The sequence below is a fragment of the Salvelinus alpinus genome, chromosome 37 (assembly GCF_045679555.1).
Source record: "Salvelinus alpinus chromosome 37, SLU_Salpinus.1, whole genome shotgun sequence".
NCBI lineage: Eukaryota > Metazoa > Chordata > Actinopteri > Salmoniformes > Salmonidae > Salvelinus > Salvelinus alpinus.
The window spans coordinates 10,175,168-10,193,808 of NC_092122.1; the positions used below are offsets into that span (position 1 = coordinate 10,175,168).

At 45.0% G+C, this 18,641-nt stretch overlaps 2 protein-coding genes across 2 annotated transcripts in view; one reads left to right on the forward strand and one right to left on the reverse strand.

Annotated features, from left to right (window-relative positions):
- Positions 1-2,263: 2,263 nt before the first annotated feature.
- On the forward strand, positions 2,264-14,395 carry LOC139565940 (ETS domain-containing protein Elk-3-like). Its single transcript, XM_071386647.1, has 5 exons — positions 2,264-3,033; positions 5,831-6,039; positions 10,229-11,002; positions 11,891-12,013; positions 13,519-14,395. The coding sequence occupies exons 2-5, from the start codon at positions 5,833-5,835 to the stop codon at positions 13,612-13,614; spliced, it is 1,200 nt and encodes a 399-aa protein (XP_071242748.1). The 5' UTR covers positions 2,264-3,033; positions 5,831-5,832; the 3' UTR covers positions 13,615-14,395.
- A 61-nt stretch (positions 14,396-14,456) lies between these two features.
- The window catches only part of LOC139565939 (cyclin-dependent kinase 17), a 35,533-nt gene continuing 31,348 nt past the window's right edge, over positions 14,457-18,641 (reverse strand). The window contains exons 7-16 of the mRNA XM_071386646.1: positions 18,524-18,638; positions 18,211-18,305; positions 17,998-18,060; positions 17,641-17,885; positions 17,170-17,267; positions 16,855-16,960; positions 16,566-16,608; positions 16,317-16,407; positions 16,134-16,211; positions 14,457-16,034 (exon numbers count right to left, since the gene is read on the reverse strand). Coding sequence (XP_071242747.1) covers positions 15,997-16,034; positions 16,134-16,211; positions 16,317-16,407; positions 16,566-16,608; positions 16,855-16,960; positions 17,170-17,267; positions 17,641-17,885; positions 17,998-18,060; positions 18,211-18,305; positions 18,524-18,638 — 972 coding nt within the window. The 3' untranslated portion in view covers positions 14,457-15,996. The remainder of the gene's footprint in view (positions 16,035-16,133; positions 16,212-16,316; positions 16,408-16,565; positions 16,609-16,854; positions 16,961-17,169; positions 17,268-17,640; positions 17,886-17,997; positions 18,061-18,210; positions 18,306-18,523; positions 18,639-18,641) is intronic.

Sequence of the window (18,641 nt, forward strand, 5' to 3'; positions counted from 1 at the left end):
ATGCATGCCAGCAAAGCCACTACACAACACAACACTAAACAATACATTAATTGCACTAACTAGAGAAAGAAACCATTAAACTTAGACTTGGGACCACACAGCCACTTATCAGGTGAATGATTGCTTTGCAATTCTTGCTGTTAGCCACTGATTCCTTCCAAACCACTCATTGTTGAATTTGCGATTTACAACTTATTGAGCACTGATATGTTTTATCTATAATTTCTCTTCATTATTCATCTTCATATGACAAGGATTAAAAAGGATTTGCAGTAGATGTTTGACTTGATTCATGATGACGACTGCTAGCTAAGATTTTGAAAGTATGATGTTGACCAATCAAAGCTCCTGTAGATATGTGATTTGACATAATTTTATCTGTGGCCAATGACCTTGAGCCTTCGTGGATGGGCACTTCTAATGTAACTCTATGGCAGCGCACAAGGGTCTGGAATTTTCTAGCTCTACCCTTAGACTTGGCGGTGAGTAGTGTCCCCATGAGTTACAGAACACTGAGCCAATCACAGCGCAACACTCTGTATTTTCTACTGGCTTGCCCCACCACCACCGAAAACACTGAGCTAGGCTGACACACCTACATTTTGGAGCAGCCTTACTCAAGAAACAAAAAGAGACCATGTTTGTATGCGGCTTTATTAACTCAATAATATATATATTTTTTTACATTGTTTGCAAACTGATATGTGACATTTTTGCCAAAATAACATTTGGGTGCAAAAAATGTGGGGCTCTGCCGCACCGGCCCTGAACAACAGGTCGCCACTGCTCAAGTATTTAACCTTTATTTAACTAGGTAAGTCAGCAGGTTGTGAACTCTGCAAACAACGTTTCCATGCAGAGAATGAGAACAGTAGGCTAAATGACTGTAATTAATACATGCATTAATATAAATTAATGTAACAAAATCATGGGGAATTATCGGTACATTTACTAGGACTACTGGCGACATACTGGGGAATTTATTAAAATATACAATTAAAGGGCAAACAATTCACACAATGAAACAATGAATTTTGAAGAATTGGCAGGAGACAACTGAGTGCATTCTGGAGAGTTGAGAGCATGCATTCTGGAGAGAGATGCCATATCTTCACAACACACCCTCCCTTCTTGTTGCAACATTTTAAATGATACTCAACACACATTATCTTCATACATATTTTAGATGTTTTTAACTGACAGCCGCAACTCAATCAACTAGGCCTATTGCCATGCGCGCTGTCCAAATTGCAGGCTTCCCAAATAGGCGTAGGCCTACCTACAGCTATTTTTTTTAAAAGAAGAAGCTAATGATCGCTTTGTGGCTAAGTCATGCTCTCTGGTGAGATGTAATGAAATGAAATAATTTAGGAAAAACATCAATTGACTTTAGTGGAAGCCATCATCCTAACAGTGCACTGTGCATTCGCCAACTTTCCTATCCAATTCAAAAGAGGCTGAAACTAGATATCTGTATATAATGTCGAGATGTTCATGTCTCCGCCATAACAATGGGAGTTACCGTCCCAAAGGTGGGAAGGCAGGCTATAATCTGAGGTCTGCATATTATGCCCATACAAACGCATCGGGCTTCGCCTCTTCCTCTCTGCTGAAACTCTCACTGGAGAAAGCATCCGAGCGAGCAAAACAGCGCCCCTCTGGTCTGAAGGTTTTCACCAGCAACGAATTCGGCAGGAGAAGACCGCCCCTATTCATTTTCAACGAGGACACACAGAGAGATGTGCATGGGGATTGTGGGAAGGAGAGCAGCGAGAACCCTGCTAGAGGAGCGGTAGAAAAAGTTGAGCTCCCGTCCACTTTATGCAAATTTCAACCGAAGCATTGTCGACAGAAGGCATATATGTAGCCCATGTTTCTGATGCTGTCTGGACATAAATAATATATAATAATATTATTTTTTTGTTACAAACTGTTTAGTTTAGCTTGCTCGGATGCTTTTTCTGAGATTGATGCATCTTTCTCTCAGAGCGCGCCTCGGTCAAATAAATTATTATTCATATTTCAATATTTATATTTGGACAAGGAGGTAAACTACAGTGGTCAGGACCCCTAAGGCCCGCCCATAACACCGGCCACGTGTAGGCTACTGACCTATGTGACTGAATATGTTTTGTGAGCTACGGTTTCCTGTGAGAGGAAATCCATGCATGAAACCGGAAAAGTGGATCTACTCCCAACACACACAAACTCACGTGCACACATAAGCCTACTTATTGCATTTTCTCATTGACACAAACATAATCACATCACTTTATTCCACTAAGGCCAGGATTCAATCCGATCCGTGTAAAATCCACGTTATAGTGCACTTGACATTTAATGGTAATTTCCGATTGAACCGATATCTGCAGCGTTTACCATGAACTTCGGGGAAACTGGCTTTAAAAGAGCTGTGAATGGAATCTTGGACTAAAACATGTGGAAGGATTAAAGAGCTCCTCTACTCCCGTTTTGACCTCAAGTGAAGCCCGTGAGAATGAAAGTGCGTGCACGCATGTGTCTGTGTGTGGTGCAGATGATGGAGAATTTTAAGAATAGCCTACTTCTTGAAATTGAATGCAACAACTAGCCCAATGCCTTTCAATAAGTTGATATCAATGAGATTTCACACACACAGAGAGAGAGAGAGAGAGAGAGCAGTCAGAGTGTGTGTGTGTGTAGAGGAAGGAACACGAACGCCTCCAGCTGCTGGCCAAGAAGGTGACGTCAGTTGGGCCAGTAAGTAGTCAGAATTACAATATTACTGTGTGTGTGTGCGCGCGGGCGCAAAGAGGAGGAAAAGCGTGTTTACACAGACTGCCGAGAGCCTGGGGAATAATGCGCGAGAGGAAGTGAGCCGGCTCTCTGTCTGCGCGCTCCGACTTCCTGCTCTGAAGAAGAAGAAAAAACCTCCGGATCCCCTTACAGTCTCGAGTCCCGCAGCTCAGACGGCATCAGAATGGAAAACCAGCGCATTATACGGAATTCTCTTTAAAAACATATACAGAAGGAAAGCAGACGTCCAACACCAGGGTATGTGGAGGCATGCTTATCTATGATATTCATATTCACTTTATTAAACCAGGATAGTCACTGAGTTTGAGTGATGATGACTTAGAAGTGAACTCTGTACCAGAAAATATAGTTTGGAAATATGACATAACTCGGTCATCACAATGAACTTGAAATTTAAGGGACGACAGTCGATAGATGCTGGTAGTATATCCGCGATTTGTTACGCTATCTTGGCACACATGTATACATTTGCGTAAAAGGTATGTGTTTCCTTCTATTCATAAAAGTACGCCATAAAAAGTTTATTTTCGTTTTGACGTTTTCTAATATTGGGCTACTCCGTTATTCACACATTGGATGTCAAACTCAAATTGCTCGGGTCTATCACGGTGCTCTAGGCGGCAGGTAGTCTAATGGTTAGAGCTTTGGACTAGTAACCGAAAGGTTGCAAGATCAAATCCCCGAGCTGACAAGGTAAAAATCTGTCGTTCTGAACAAGGCCACTGTTCCTTGGCCGTCATTGAAAATAATAATTTGTTCTTAACTGACTTGCCTAGCTAAATAAAGTCTGCTTTTCTCGCGCAATTTGTTTATTGTGATGCATTTGGCAACTCCAATTAGCTGTTGGTGTGAAAATGCGCTCATGGCCCTTTAACAACTCTAGTAGACTTTCTGGTTTGTCTGGACTCTACAGACTAATTGCCATGCGCTTCCGGATTGAAACTGGCAGCAGACAACATCTTGAAAATGAGTCATGGGGCAAACAAAGAGCCGTTTGAGTGTTCCAGGCTCTCCAACACCGATGGCTCTGCACAAACCCGAGCCCGGCGTTCCACGGGTGATAACCCATACGTTAGAGCGTCTATATACGGAGTTTGGTACGATACAGCGACCAGAGGCATTATATAGCCTATAACGTCTCATGTCACTGTTGGTTGTACAGTACGTGCTAGCGACAGGAGCGCGTAGCGCAGTGGCTAGTTGGTTTTTCCATTGGTAGTGCGCAGGAAGAGAGCGCATTTAGTCATGGTTAAGTAATCCCCCCACATAGAGAGCTCATAACGGGTTTCCGTTTGGTCGATACTGGAGAAGCCTGTCCAGAGGACCAGCTGTATAATTTCTCTCTGTGTCATAGCACTGTTTTAAGATACTAGAAACTCCCCATCAACAAAATAAATCATCCCTACCAGAAGCTACATGTGTGTGTGTGTGTGTGTACCTGTCCAGGTGGAGAGACACTCGGCTGTGGGTCTATCATCCCACACAGTACAAATAACGTGGACATATTCAATGCTGCAATAAAACAGATGTAAATCTATGATGGCAGTATTTTTAATTGCACCAATCCAGTGTTTCAGGCAATGCAGAGTTGCAGGTTTCCTTACTATTGCTACGGATACGGATATCCCCAAATGAACAGTTCCTGCTGTTTTGTCTCTGAGCTTGGCTAGTTAACCCATGTCACTATGCAACATCCAAGACTAAATCCATCATACATCATGCCACAGCATGTCCTGGGGGAGACCCAGAGTACATAGATGTATGCAATGCGTTCTCCATGTGTTGTTGTGGAATAGGAAATGGGTGGTGTGTGTTGCCGTACCAGAGCGAGGCGAGGAGGAAACCCGTCCATTTGTCTCATCTGTGAGGTCTCTGTGTTTCCGATGGTTCCCGGTGACAGGAATTCCTACCTTTGAGTTGGGACTGGCCTTTCCCCCGGGAAGACGCCCTATAGCAGAATGAGAGGAAGTCCTCATTTAGACATACACACACACCCACACATCCCTACCATACACAAAAAAACATGCACACACAGGAGAGCTCCTAAGGAAACCGAGACAGAGGGGGTATTCACCTTTTTCCTCTCCTGGATGGTCTCTCTCCCACTGAGAGGGATGGAGGAGGAGGGAAAGCAGGATTCTCTGTTTGGTATTTTCAAACAGACAAGCTTGTGTCTGGGGAATATGTGTGTTGTGAGAGAGAGAGGTGCACAGAAAGTTGTCTGTGTGGAGTGTGAGACAGACGGACAGTGAAGTCAAGGTAAATAGTGTCGTTGGCAGAGGGGCACTGACCACATCCTCTTTTATCACCACGGAAACATCCCTAGCTCCACCCGTCTGGCCATAGTTGGCAGCACCAAGTCCCTGAACTCTGACACAAGCGCACACACTTGAACTCTTTATTTTGACCAATAATGAAACATAATTACTACTACGAAGCACACAGTCAAAGCACAGCGTATGAGTGAGCGAGTGCAAGTAACTGAGTGTGCATGCGTGTTAGTGGAGTGGCATAGCGTTTGAGTGGACAAGCTTCTCTGACTTGTCTGATGTACTAAAGCTGCCAGGCAGCCCCTCATTCACAAAGAGCTCCTGTGTTGACCCGTCTTATCATTTGGGCAGCCAGCCAAGCTCTCCAGCGAGTGAAAGTTTTACATAGCCCCTGGTGTGTCTCATTACATATGCAGTAATGGCTTTTATTCCCCACTTCAACATATTGTAATATGAGATGTATGCTGGCACTTGGCCTCATAGGCATACATATGTTTATAGACAGTACATTGGTTGGCACCGGATCTGGCACATGATGCCAGGAGTAGCATAATACTGTGACTCCAGTGTCTGCTGTAGTGATGATCTAAATGTGTTGTTGGTGTGTTTTCTGTCTTTATGGGTAGGCTTTTATGGTGCAGGAAATGCCTTCTTGGTTGGGGGCGGGACATGGGGGAGGCTTTGAATGTGTGTTCGTCGATTTACATGCAGTGCAAGTGTAACTGACTGTGTTCACCCCTCTTTCTTTCTCCCTCTCTCTCCAGTCATGGAGAGTGCCATCACGTTGTGGCAGTTCCTGCTGCAGCTGTTATTGGACCAGAGCCACAAGCACCTGATCTGCTGGACGTCTAACGACGGGGAGTTTAAACTGCTCAAGTCAGAAGAGGTGGCCAAGCTGTGGGGCCTGAGGAAGAACAAGACCAACATGAACTATGACAAGCTGAGCCGCGCCCTGCGTTACTACTATGACAAGGTAACTGCCATAGATTACATTGGCACTACACTAACACCAAACACACACCTGCTGGTATGGACGACAAGGTACAACTGCCATAGATTACGTTGGCACTACACTAACACCAAACACACACCTGCTGGTATGGACGACAAGGTACAACTGCCATAGATTACATTGGCACTACACAAACACCAAACACACACCTGATGGTATGGACGACAAGGTACAACTGCCATAGTGTAGTGCCAATGTAATCTAACACCAAACACACACCTGCTGGTATGGACGACAAGGTACAACTGCCATAGATTACATTGGCACTACACTAACACCAAACACACACCTGCTGGTATGGACGACAAGGTACAACTGCCATAGATTACATTGGCACTACACTAACACCAAACACACACACCTGCTGGTATGGACGACAAGGTACAACTCCCATATATTACATTGTCACTACACTAACACCAAACACACACCTGCTGGTACGGATGACCAGGTACACCAACATTGTAAACCCTTCACAAACATACAGTAAATTGAGAAATCATGTAACTAAACAAAATGAAGAAGAAACTATACTATGGAACTAAGATAAATATATATATATATACACTGCTCAAAAAAATAAAGGGAACACTAAAATAACACATCCTAGATCTGAATGAATGAAATATTCTTATTAAATACTTTTTTCTTTACATAATTGAATGTGCTGACAACAAAATCACACAAATTATCAATGGAAATCAAATTTATCAACCCATGGAGGTCTGGATTTGGAGTCACACTCAAAATTAAAGTGGAAAACCACACTACAGGCTGATCCAACTTTGATGTAATGTCCTTAAAACAAGTCAAAATGAGGCTCAGTAGTGTGTGTGGCCTCCACGTGCCTGTATGACCTCCCTACAACACCTGGGCATGCTCCTGATGAGCCAACTCCTGCACAGTCTGTGGTGCAACGTGGCGTTGGTGGATGGAGCGAGACATGATGTCCCAGATGTGCTCAATTGGATTCAGGTCTGGGGAACGGGCGGGCCAGTCCATAGCATCAATGCCTTCCTCTTGCAGGAACTGCTGACACACTCCAGCCACATGAGGTCTAGCATTGTCTTGCATTAGGAGGAACCCAGGGCCAACCGCACCAGCATATGATCTCACAAGGGGTCTGAGGATCTCATCTCGGTACCTAATGGCAGTCAGGCTACCTCTGGCGAGCACAGAGGCCGCACCATGACTGACCCACCGCCAAACCGGTCATGCTGGAGGATGTTGCAGGCAGCAGAACGTTCTCCACGGTGTCTCCAGACTCTGTCACGTCTGTCACATGTGCTCAGTGTGAACCTGCTTTCATCTGTGAAGAGCACAGGGCGCCAGTGGCGAATTTGCCAATCTTGGTGTTCTCTGGCAAATGCCAAACGTCCTGCACGGTGTTGGGCTGTAAGCACAACCCCCACCTGTGGACGTCGGGCCCTCATACCACCCTCATGGAGTCTGTTTCTGACCGTTTGAGCAGACACATGCACATTTGTGGCCTGCTGGAGGTCATTTTGCAGGGCTCTGGCAGTGCTCCTCCTGATCCTCCTTGCACAAAGGCGGAGGTAGCGGTCCTGCTGCTGGGTTGTTGCCCTCCTACGGCCTCCTCCACGTCTCCTGATGTACTGGCCTGTCTCCTGGTAGCGCCTCCATGCTCTGGACACTACGCTGACAGACACAGCAAACCTTCTTGCCACAGCTCGCATTGATGTGCCATCCTGGATGAGCTGCACTACCTGAGCCACTTGTGTGGGTTGTAGACTCGGTCTCATGCTACCACTGAGTGAAAGCACCGCCAGCATTCAAAAGTGACCAAAACATCAGCCAGGAAGCATAGGAACTGAGAAGTGGTCTGTGGTCACCACCTGCAAAACCACTCCTTTATTGGGGGTGTCTTGTTAATTGCCTATAATTTCCACCTGTTGTCTATTCCATTTGCACAACAGCATGTGAAATTTATTGTCAATCAGTGTTGCTTCCTAAGTGGACAGTTTGATTTCACAGAAGTGTGATTGACTTGGAGTTACATTGTGTTGTTTAAGTGTTCCCTTTATTTTTTTGAGCAGTGTATATATATATATATATATATATATATATATATATAATATGAATAATAGAATGATAGTAAAACGCTATGGAGTACTTCAATGAAATTTGATGCAAAAAAGCTAACTCGGCTTCATCCTTCATTAAGGCAGATGGCTTGTTCATCACAAAACCCTTTGATATTGCCAACCACTTTAATATTTGTTGTTGTTGACAAGATTAGCAAACTTAGGTATGACATCCAAACAACAAATGCTGAGTCTTCCTATTTATGCATAATGGACCAAATTATTAAAGGCAAGCACTGTAGTTTTAAGTTCCACAAAGTTTGTGTGGAAGGGTGAAAAATGGTTGCTATCTATAAATAAGGACAAACCACCTCGTACCGACAACCTGGATGGTAAACTGTTGAGGTTGGTAGCGGAATACATTGTGACTCCTGTTTGCCACATCTTCAATTTAAGCCTAGAAGACTGTGTGCCCTCAGACATGGAGGGAGGCAAAGGTCATTCTGCTACCCAGGAATAGCAGGACACCCTTTAATGGTTCAAACATGTTACAAGTGCTTAGCAAACTTTTGGAAAAACATTTGATCAAATAAAGTTATTTTACAGAAAAGATTTTCAGCATGCTTACAGTGATGGGCACTCAACATTGACACAAATGACTGATGGTTGGCTGAAAGTAATTGATAGTAAGAAGATTGGGGGAGCTGCTTTGTTAGACTTCAGTGCAGCTTTTGATGTCATTGATCATAACCTATTGCTGAAAAAATGTAGGTGTTATTTGCATCCTCTGCCTTATTATGGATTGAGCGTTACCTATCTAATAGAACACAGAGTGTTTTTGTTAATGGAAGCCCCTCATGCAAATTCAGTTGAGTGTGGTATACCACAGGGCAGCCGGCTAAGGCCATTATTGTTTTCTATTTTTACAAATGACCTTCCACTGACCTTGACTAATGCCTGTGTGTATGTACACTGACGACTGAACAGCATACACGTCGGCTACAACAGTCAAATAACTGAGACACTTAACATAGAGCTACAGTCAGTTTTAGAAAGGGTAACTAGCAATAAGCTGTTGCTAAATATCTCAAAACCAAAAAGCATAATTTTTGGGACAAATCACTTGCTCAGTGCTAAACCTAATTTAGATCTATTATTGAGTAATGTGGCAATTGAGCAAGTTGAAGAGACTAAACTGCTGGGTGTAACCCTAGATAGCAAGCTGTCATGGTCAAAACATATAGACTCAATGGTTGCTAAAATGGGAAGAGGTCTGTCCATGATAGGGCGTTGCTCTGACTTCAGTCAACCAGACAGGTCCTACTGCCCAGCTTTGTCGCCCCTGGACTACTGCCCAGCAGTGTGGTCATGGGCAGCAAAGGAGGACATAGGTCAATTGCAGTTGGTCCAGAACAAGGCAGCATGTATCGCACTTGGATGTACACAGAGGGGAAGTTGAGGAGAGATTGACTGCATCACCATTGGTCTTTGTGCGAGGTATTGATATGTTGAAGGTACCGAACTATCTGTTCAAGCAGTTGGCACACAGTTCAGACACTCATAAGTACAACACAAGACATGCAACCAGAGGTGTCTTCACAGTCCCCAGGTCCAGAACAGAGGCTGGGAAACACACAGTATTAGATAGAGCCATGACTAGATGGAACTCTGCCACCCCAGGTAACTCAAACTAGCACTAAACCCAGTAAAAAAAAAAAAGATAAATGACACCTTACTGCACAAAGGGGACTATGACAAGACACAGCCATTTTAAATATATTGTATTGTAATTTGCACTGTGTTATGTATTAGACCTAGATATTGTGTTTATGTACTGATATGTATTTCAGTCCTCGACTAATAATGTCCTGTACTATGTATTATGTCATGTTTCATGTGGACCTCAGGAAGAGTAGCTGATGCTTTTGCAGCGGCTAAATGGGGATCCTCATAAATACCAAATACCTCAACACAGCATGAACATGTCTGTACCAATTCTACAGGTCAAACCACCATATAACATCATGGCATGCATGTTAACATTACACTGTTATTACTGTATAACATATGATGCTTAAACTCCTCCTTCCCTCTTCCTCCTCCAGAACATCATCAAGAAGGTGATTGGCCAGAAGTTTGTGTACAAATTTGTGTCCTTTCCGGAGATCCTGAAGATGGACCCCGCGGCGGTGGAGATGGGTGTGAGGGTGGGTGATGAGACTGGTGGGGCCCTGTCAGAGGGGGAGGGGGATGAGGAGGGGATGAGGGGCGGCCCCCCAGGGAGGAACGAGTACCTCCACTCAGGCCTCTACTCCTCCTTTACCGTCAGCTCCCTCCAGCATCCCCAGGACCTCCTCCGCCCCCCTGATCTGCTCCTGCCAATCAAGGTGGAGCCTCAACATGATCACCATGACAACAGTGGCACGGTGATTCGCTTTGTTCAGAACCGCAGCCATAAGGGCGGGGCACTGCCGATGGTGTCGCTGCCTTCATCCCCGCCCCCTTCCTCAAATGAGGGCTACTATTCATCCAAACCTTCCCCAAGGCTAGCCCACTCCTCGTCCTGCTCCTCCTCGCCATCACACAGCCCCACCCACGCACTCTGGAGGGCACGGAGCCCCGCCCCTGAGACTGATGAATCAGAGCAGAGTGCTCAACCCCTTAACCTATCGTCTGGTCACAGAGACCGTGGCCAGGTCACACCCACGCCAAAGAAGAGGGGCTTAGCCAATAGCGTCCCACCAAAAACCAGGAAGCCAAAAGGCCTGGAGATATCCGCACCCTCCCTGCTCCTGACAGCCAATGACATCGGATCTATCGCCCTCAACAGTCCTGCGTTGCCCTCTGGGTCCCTAACACCAGCCTTCTTCACTGCACAGGTCAGCACCACCCTCACACAATCTTTTCCCAGGTTAGCCCTGAACATAAACGCATACACTCGCTCCACCCTCACCCTCTGTGTGTGTGCGTGCTGATTTTTGTGTGTCATGACATTGGGGGAAAATACATGACTTATCTGGAACCGTCTGTCCTTTCCTTACCATGAAACAGGCAGGGAGAGAGGTAAGAGAGTTATTGAGGAGAGACGGAGAGAGGAAATGAGGGAATGAGTGAGAGGTAAGCGGAAAAGAGGGATAGGGTGGGGAGCGAGACTAGTAAGGAGGAGAGAGGGAAGGAGGGAGAGAGGTAAGTTGAAGAGAGAAGGGAGGGTGGGGAGGTCTAAGTGAAGCCATATGTTCCTAAATCTCTTGAATCGCGTTGTAAGGTAAGGGCTGTTTTAATACCACGGATACAGAGAGAGGGAGAATCTAGAATCTAGAACTCCTCTTTATTGGGCCACAACACACATCATTCCTTACCCACATAAACACAACCCCCCTTCATTTCTCTGTTTAAGTCAGGGAGAGAGAGCGATAGGGAGAAATTGATGTCATATGTAGCTTCTCAGCTCAAACCTAGTTTTTCAAGTTCTGTGACCTCAAGAGTTCCCCAAGTCAGCCTTGAATTCACTCCCCCCGTCTCCCCCTATGTCCCCCCCAAAGCAGGGTATGAAGCCCTCTCTCCCCTCGTAGTTCCAGTGTTTTACTAAAACAAACAGTGCCAGCACAGCAGGACTGAATAACCACAGGGAGAAATTAAACCTCTGTGCTGTGTGTGTTCATACTCGGCTAGATCATTTTACAGATCACCAATAAAAACACCAACAGAACATTGAACAAATTGACATCTCTCACTCTTTCCATAAACTCTTTGTTCTCCACCTCTAGACTCCCTCAGGTCTCATCCTCACCCCCAGTCCCCTGCTGTCCAGTATCCATTTCTGGAGCAGCCTGAGTCCCGTAGGACCCCTGAGCCCCGCTCGCCTGCAGGGCCATGGACCCCTGTTCCAGGTAAGACACACACACACACACACTCTCTAAAAGAGAAGAGAGAGGGGAAATTAAAATAAGAGTGACACCACCTGGAGTGAAGACTGATGGGAGTTAAGGAGGAGAGAGGGAGGGACACAGAGGAAAGTTGTGGGATGGGTGACAAAGGGTTAGGGGAGGACAGTTTAGTATTTGCTTGTTCGTGCTGAGCCGAAAGGGAAAGGGCTCCACTCTAACTGGTAAAAAAAAAGGAGGGATAGTGAATGAACACCTATCTCCCTCACTAGCTTTAAGCACCAGCTGTCAGAGCAGCTCATAGATTACTGCACCTGTACATAACCCATCTACAATTTAGCCCAAACAACTACCTCTTTACCTACTGTATTTATTTATTAATTTATTTTGCTCCTTTGCACCCCATTATTTCTGTCTCTACTTTGCACTTTCTTCCACTGCAAACCAACCATTCCAGTGTTTTTTTAGTTTTTATTTTACTTGCTGTGTTGTACTCACTTCGCCTCCATGGCCTTTTATATTTTTATTTATTTATACATATATTTGTTTGCCTTCACCTCCCTTATCTCACCTCACTTGCTCACATTGTATATAGACTTATTTTTTTTCACTGTATTATTGACTATATGTTTGTTTTACTCCATGTGTAATTATGTGTTGTTGTATGTGTCGAACTGCTTTGCTTTATCTTGGCCAGGTCGCAATTGTAAATGAGAACGTGTTCTCAATTTGCCTACCTGGTTAAATAAAGGTTAAATAAAATAAATAAATAAAAAAATGTTGACAGTCTGAGTTAGAAGTTTGAGCTATGACTAGGATTGCAAAATTCCGGGAACCTTCAATAAATTCCCTGGTTTCCCGAAATCCCGATTGTAGGATCCCGGATCCAGGAGGGAATAAGCAGTAAATCTGTAGTCCTCCATCCAGGACTTCTGGAAAACCAGATTTTTTGGGGGAAAGTTCCCTGAATTTTGCAACCTTTGCTAAGACAGAAGATTCCCCCAAACAGCCTCATTTTCTCAACAACAACAACGAGTCACATGACACCATCGCTATTTAGTTCTGTGTGTGTGAGCGGTTCACTATGATTGTACTTAAGTGTGTGTGTGATTCACTGTGTGCATGGGTTTCAAAATAAGCTACAGATGTTTCCTTTCGGGTGGGGGGGCAGCTTCCTGCTCGGGAGAGGGGGTCAGGAGTCCCACCCACTCCCATCAGCCCTCTCACAACAGGAAGTGCCTCTCCTCCCATCGTCAGTAGGGATGGGCGTTAAAATACCTCAGCCACCATTTTAGGGAATTCTTAAACCCAGTCATCAGCCTCTCCAGAGTTACCCAGAGTTCTTTATAAAGAAAGTTATCATTAGCAGTAATAGTACACATGTATAACACTATACTAGGGATAGAGATTAATGTACTTCACCTCAGTATAATATGGGGGCATCATCATTTTTATTGTGTGCTATTTCCTATCTGACAGTGGATCTCACCGGTCTTGTCCTTTGTCCGTAGTTCCCCACCCTGCTGAATGGGCCCATCCCAGTCCCCTTGTCCAGCCTGGACACCTCCTCCCCCCGACTGCTCTCCCACAGCCCACACAAGTCCTGATCCTCCTGGAGGACAGTACCATACTCTACTGGACTCTACTACCAACTGGACCAAAACAGGCCCGACCAGAACAAATAGGCTCAGTCCACACAAGTTCAAATCCTGCACCCCGACACAGCAGGACTCGAGGCCAAATCAGGTTAAGCCAGCAAAAATCAGGACACTGCTGCAAACTAACTGGATCAGCCTTTAACTGCGTCAATATCATGGACTTGAAGATACATTTTCATTAGCTTCGTTGAAACAGTTTTTTTACTTACTCATCTCATCCATCTTGAAAAAAAATTAAGTTATCCCATATTTATCCTCTTCAGAATGCTGTTCCATGCATTGTACCTTGTCAGCCCTTTATCAAACGCCTGGCGTATGGTTATAACGCTTTATAAGAGACAGGGCGTGGTTATAAAGCTTTATCATTGTATAGTGGTTGATATGTTCATCTGAGGCTGTGAACCTGGTTGTATTGTTCTGGCTATAAGTGTTTTTCTATGGTTTTGTATTCTATTACACTTTAAGCATTATTACCTTGTACCGGCTGTGCCTTCTCAAATGTAAATGTTTTATTTTCACGCTTTAAAACTTTTTTTTTTATAGACGAAATTCCAGTTCAATATTAAACAAAAGCTCATTTGTAACAGCTTTGTTATTTTTTTATAAAGGAATTGATACAAATGTATTCTCATAATGATCTGCTATTTTTTTGCTGTTCGAGAGTCAAGTAAAAATGTCTTACACAGTTTTAAATAAACATGAAGCATTGAATGCTATACAACTAATTTTATATCTGGTGTGTGTCATCAGCTACTGCAATTTCACCCAGAAAACCACAATAAAGACAAGTGTATTTAGCAAACAGACAAATTTTACTGTGATTATGAGAAGTAAAAAGAGGTACAGGACCACCAACTGTCAGTGTTCCAGAGAGGTTGAGTTTACACCACAGCTGGCATTCCATGTCAGATGCGCACACACTCAGGTCTTTCTTAAACTTCAAAAAGTACAGTATTACAATATTAATATACAACACTGTCAGTTGAAAACACACACAGCGGCTTAAGTCTATTTAAAATTTCAATTTGAAATGTGTACAAACGCTGGAAAAAGAGACTAGTGGTCCAATGCAAACTGAAATAACAAATATTTTTTCTCCTTTGAGAGGCGAAGCTGCTGCCCCTTGACATGCCACACGACACTGTATTCACAAGGAGAGGTCAAAGACCAAAGGTCAAACATAGGAAACAAAATCTCTTAATACTGTCAAATCAAGTCAGCCATTTTAAAACACCAGTCATCCTAGTATTGCCCTGAAATCATGGTACATCCCCACTCCCATGGCAGCTACAGAGAAGAGAGCCATTCGAAAAACTAGTAACTGTTTACAGTTATTGATGATGCACAAAAACAGCCGGTATTGTAGACCTCCAAAAAGGCAAGAAGAGAAAATGAATAACTTGCATACAAGAACTTAAGTCAAGACCATCCTGGGGGGTAGGGGAAACAGAGGGAGAGACCAATGGGTTCCTGTGGGAGGTCACATTACTTCCTGTTTCTCTCCTCCCTAATCGTCACTTTCCTGTTGCCATGACAAGCGGAGAGGGAGACCGGAAATGTCCTGGGGAGTCAAACTCCACCTTCTCCCATTCGTTGGCTAAAAGACTGAGGGTCGTTGTGCTCTCCCAACGACTGGACCCCATCTCAACCCCATTTTGACCCCTTCCTAACCCCCGTCTGGCTCCTGAAATGTTCTGGAATGTTCTAGGTCAAGGAGAATGAGAGGGAGGCCGGGAAATGATTCAGTTCAGATGAAAGATTTCCAGTTGAGGACCAGACACTCCCAGTCCCTCTCTCCCAGTCAGGACTGGTCTGGTCTCACTTCAGTCACACTGCCATCAGAGGAAGCTTGAGAAAGTACTTGAGGAAGAAAATGCTAAAAGGCATTCAGTCTCTGAACACAATGACATGCACAACAGCAAAGGTAACAGCTATGATAAACAACATCGAGATCATCAGTGGAATCATAATAACCATAATTCATATCAATAATAGTAACCTTAGCGACTGGTCGGTTGTGCATGGTGTCTGAGTTCACATCATCATATACACAAACTGCGTGTTAAATACAGACAGTAGTAGTTTAGCAGCAAAATATACCCCCCCAACCCCTTCCATATCTTCAAATAAATAAACGTAGGTCATCTCTCCCTCCCCAATCAACTCCAGACTCACTCGCTCTATGGGGGTGAGGGGGGGGGTGTCTCTCCAGGGGTGAGGGGCTCATGCGAGAGGGGGCTCGGTGGTCCTGTTCATTCTCATCCCAAGCGAGAGTCAGTTACTATAGCAACAGGAACGAGCTCCACCCTGGAGCTCCCAGGAGCAGAAAGTCTAGAAGAGCATGCTCTGTCTTCTGTTCTTGCTGTTGCCTGGAGAGATGGAGTGGATAAAAGAGAGAGAGTGTTCTATGTATGTCATAACAGTTATAAAGCTCCAGGTAAGAAGAGGTGCGTGTGTGTTTTACACACCCGACTCTAGGTGTGAGGCGTTCCGATAGCCAGGGTCTCTCTGCAGTTGGATATCCTTCAGAGTGAATATTGATATACCTGAGAGAGAGAGAGAGAGAGAGAGAGAGAGCGAGGATTGTAATTATGTGTGAGTATCTCCAGGCCATTCAGAGGACTAGACCATCCCCAGGTTTAGAGACTCACTCTCGTGCAGTGTGTGGACCCGTGCCCCCAGGCTCTTGAAGTAGGCCTGCTTCATGGCTTCATCTGCTGAGGTCCTCTTCTTGGACTCGTACTGGAGAGGAGGGAGACCAACACACGGACATTACAGCAACAACGAAACAGAATCAGTAAGGCAGAAGTGACTACTGTGCCCCCTGTTGTTCATTATCAGTACTGCATGCCAGTGGTTCAGAGTATAAGTGTGTGGAAAATGTAGCCAGAGAAACTCACTTTCAGGAATGATAACACCAGCTCAATGCCTTCTGTGTCCAACCTGAAAAGGGGAGAGAGAGAGGAGGGAGAGAGAGAATCACAGGGTTTACTGTCAGTCGGTGGTGACTGATAGGAACTTGGTGGCTCAGGGGAAGGAAGGAAGTGGAGAGTTGCTTTACTAAAGTTCCACAGGACTTCCTGCCTCCTGTACTGACTAAACACACTCGCATATACGCATTCACAAACCCACACAGAAACGTGCGCACTCAAACACACTCATGGACGCGCGCGCACACACACACGGTACCTGGGCGCATGGTTGATGAACGGCTGAGGTTTGTATTTGGGGAAGTTGTAGGATTTGAATTCCTCGACGCCAGAGATCCCTGGCCAGCTGTCCTCTGATGGTGTGCCTGAAGAGAGAGAGGGGACAGTCTTCAAATAACACTCTTTCAACATTTAGTTAACGCTCAAATAATGTCCCCATCAGCATGTCTGAGGACTCTCCTGCTTATTTAGAGAGTTCTGTGGTTGTGTTAGTCCCTGTAGCAGACACTAGGTGGCGCTAGGTCAGTGAGTTAGTTAGGCTGTAACATCCAATCAGGCTGTATTCTGTCCTCACCCAGCAGTCTGAATATGAGGTGGAGCTCGTCCTCTACGGTGGAGCCAGGAAACAGGGGCCGACCTGCAGCCATCTCATAAAATATACACCCCACACCCCTACACACACACAGAGAGAGAGAGAGAATTACACACAGCTTGTTCACACACACACGAAAAGAGAGGCTAGGGAGTAGGATGAAGGAGTTAGGATGCATAGCACTTAATCAAAGTTTATATGTGTAAAATACATTGAATGAAGTGGTTGTAGTTGCTATGGTGTAAGGATATAGGGCCCTAAAACCTGGACCTCAAAGCCAGTTCCACTGCTTTTTATTTGATTCTTCCTCTCTAATAAGGGACTGATATAGACCTGGGACACCAGGTGGGTGCAATTAATGATCAGGTAGAAGAGAAAACCAGCAGTACTCCGGACCTCCAGAGTAGGATTTGTTTACCCTTGGCGTAGGTTGTTAGGATGTAGTGTTCTTACCACATGTCAATCTGTGTGGAGTACTCGGAGGAGCCTAGCAGGACGTCAGGTGGCCGGTACCACAGAGTCACCACCTCGTTGGAGTACGTCTTTGTGGGGACAGACTTAGCCCGCGCCAGACCAAAGTCAGCCAGTTTGAGTTCCCCTCTCTCGTTGATGAGCAGGTTCTGGGGCTTTAGGTCTCTGTGGAGAACCTTCCGCTTGTGGCAGTACGCCAACCCCCGCAAAATCTGGAACAAGAAGATCTAGAACCGCACAAACAACACATGCAATGTTAACCACTATTATGGAAGGGCTTTTATCTAAAGTGACTTACAGTACAGTGAGTGCTAGGTTATTAGTCTTGGTCATACTCACCTTGACGTTGTGCATGCTCATGATGTTCCCACAATCATCCATGTACTGCTTCAGGTCTTTATCCTGCACAGGAAGTGAGGACAGCAGTCAGTCAGACAGGACAGGAAGTACATGTACAACAGCCTACTTAGGACAACAAACTCCTCAGATAATTAGGGCAGATATTTGACTACAAAGACCAGCATGAAGTGTGAGCAATTTAGTGATTCTCACCAGGTACTCGAAGACCAACGTCAGGCTCTTGTCTGTGTGGACAATGTCATGTAAGGTCACGATGTTGGCATGTTTCAGGTCCTTCAGTAACGACACTGGAGAGAGGGAAGGAAAGAGAGGGATGAGGGAGAGCAAGAGAAGGGGTAATATATTGACAAAGAGGAGGAACAATAGTGAATGAGAAAGAGCTAAGAGTGATAAAAAATAAAAGATAGAATGTAGCATTGAAATCAGTAATGGGAGGATGAGGGAGCGGAAGAGAAGCGGGGATAAAGTGATAGAGAGGAGGAAAGGTAGAGAGGTATAGACTCACCTTCTCTGATGGCGGTGCAGGGTGCTCCCTCTTCGTGCTCCAGCCTGATCTCCTTTAGCGCCACCAGGTTGTCAGTCAGCTTACTGCGCCCCTTAAACACTGTAGCATAGGTTCCCTA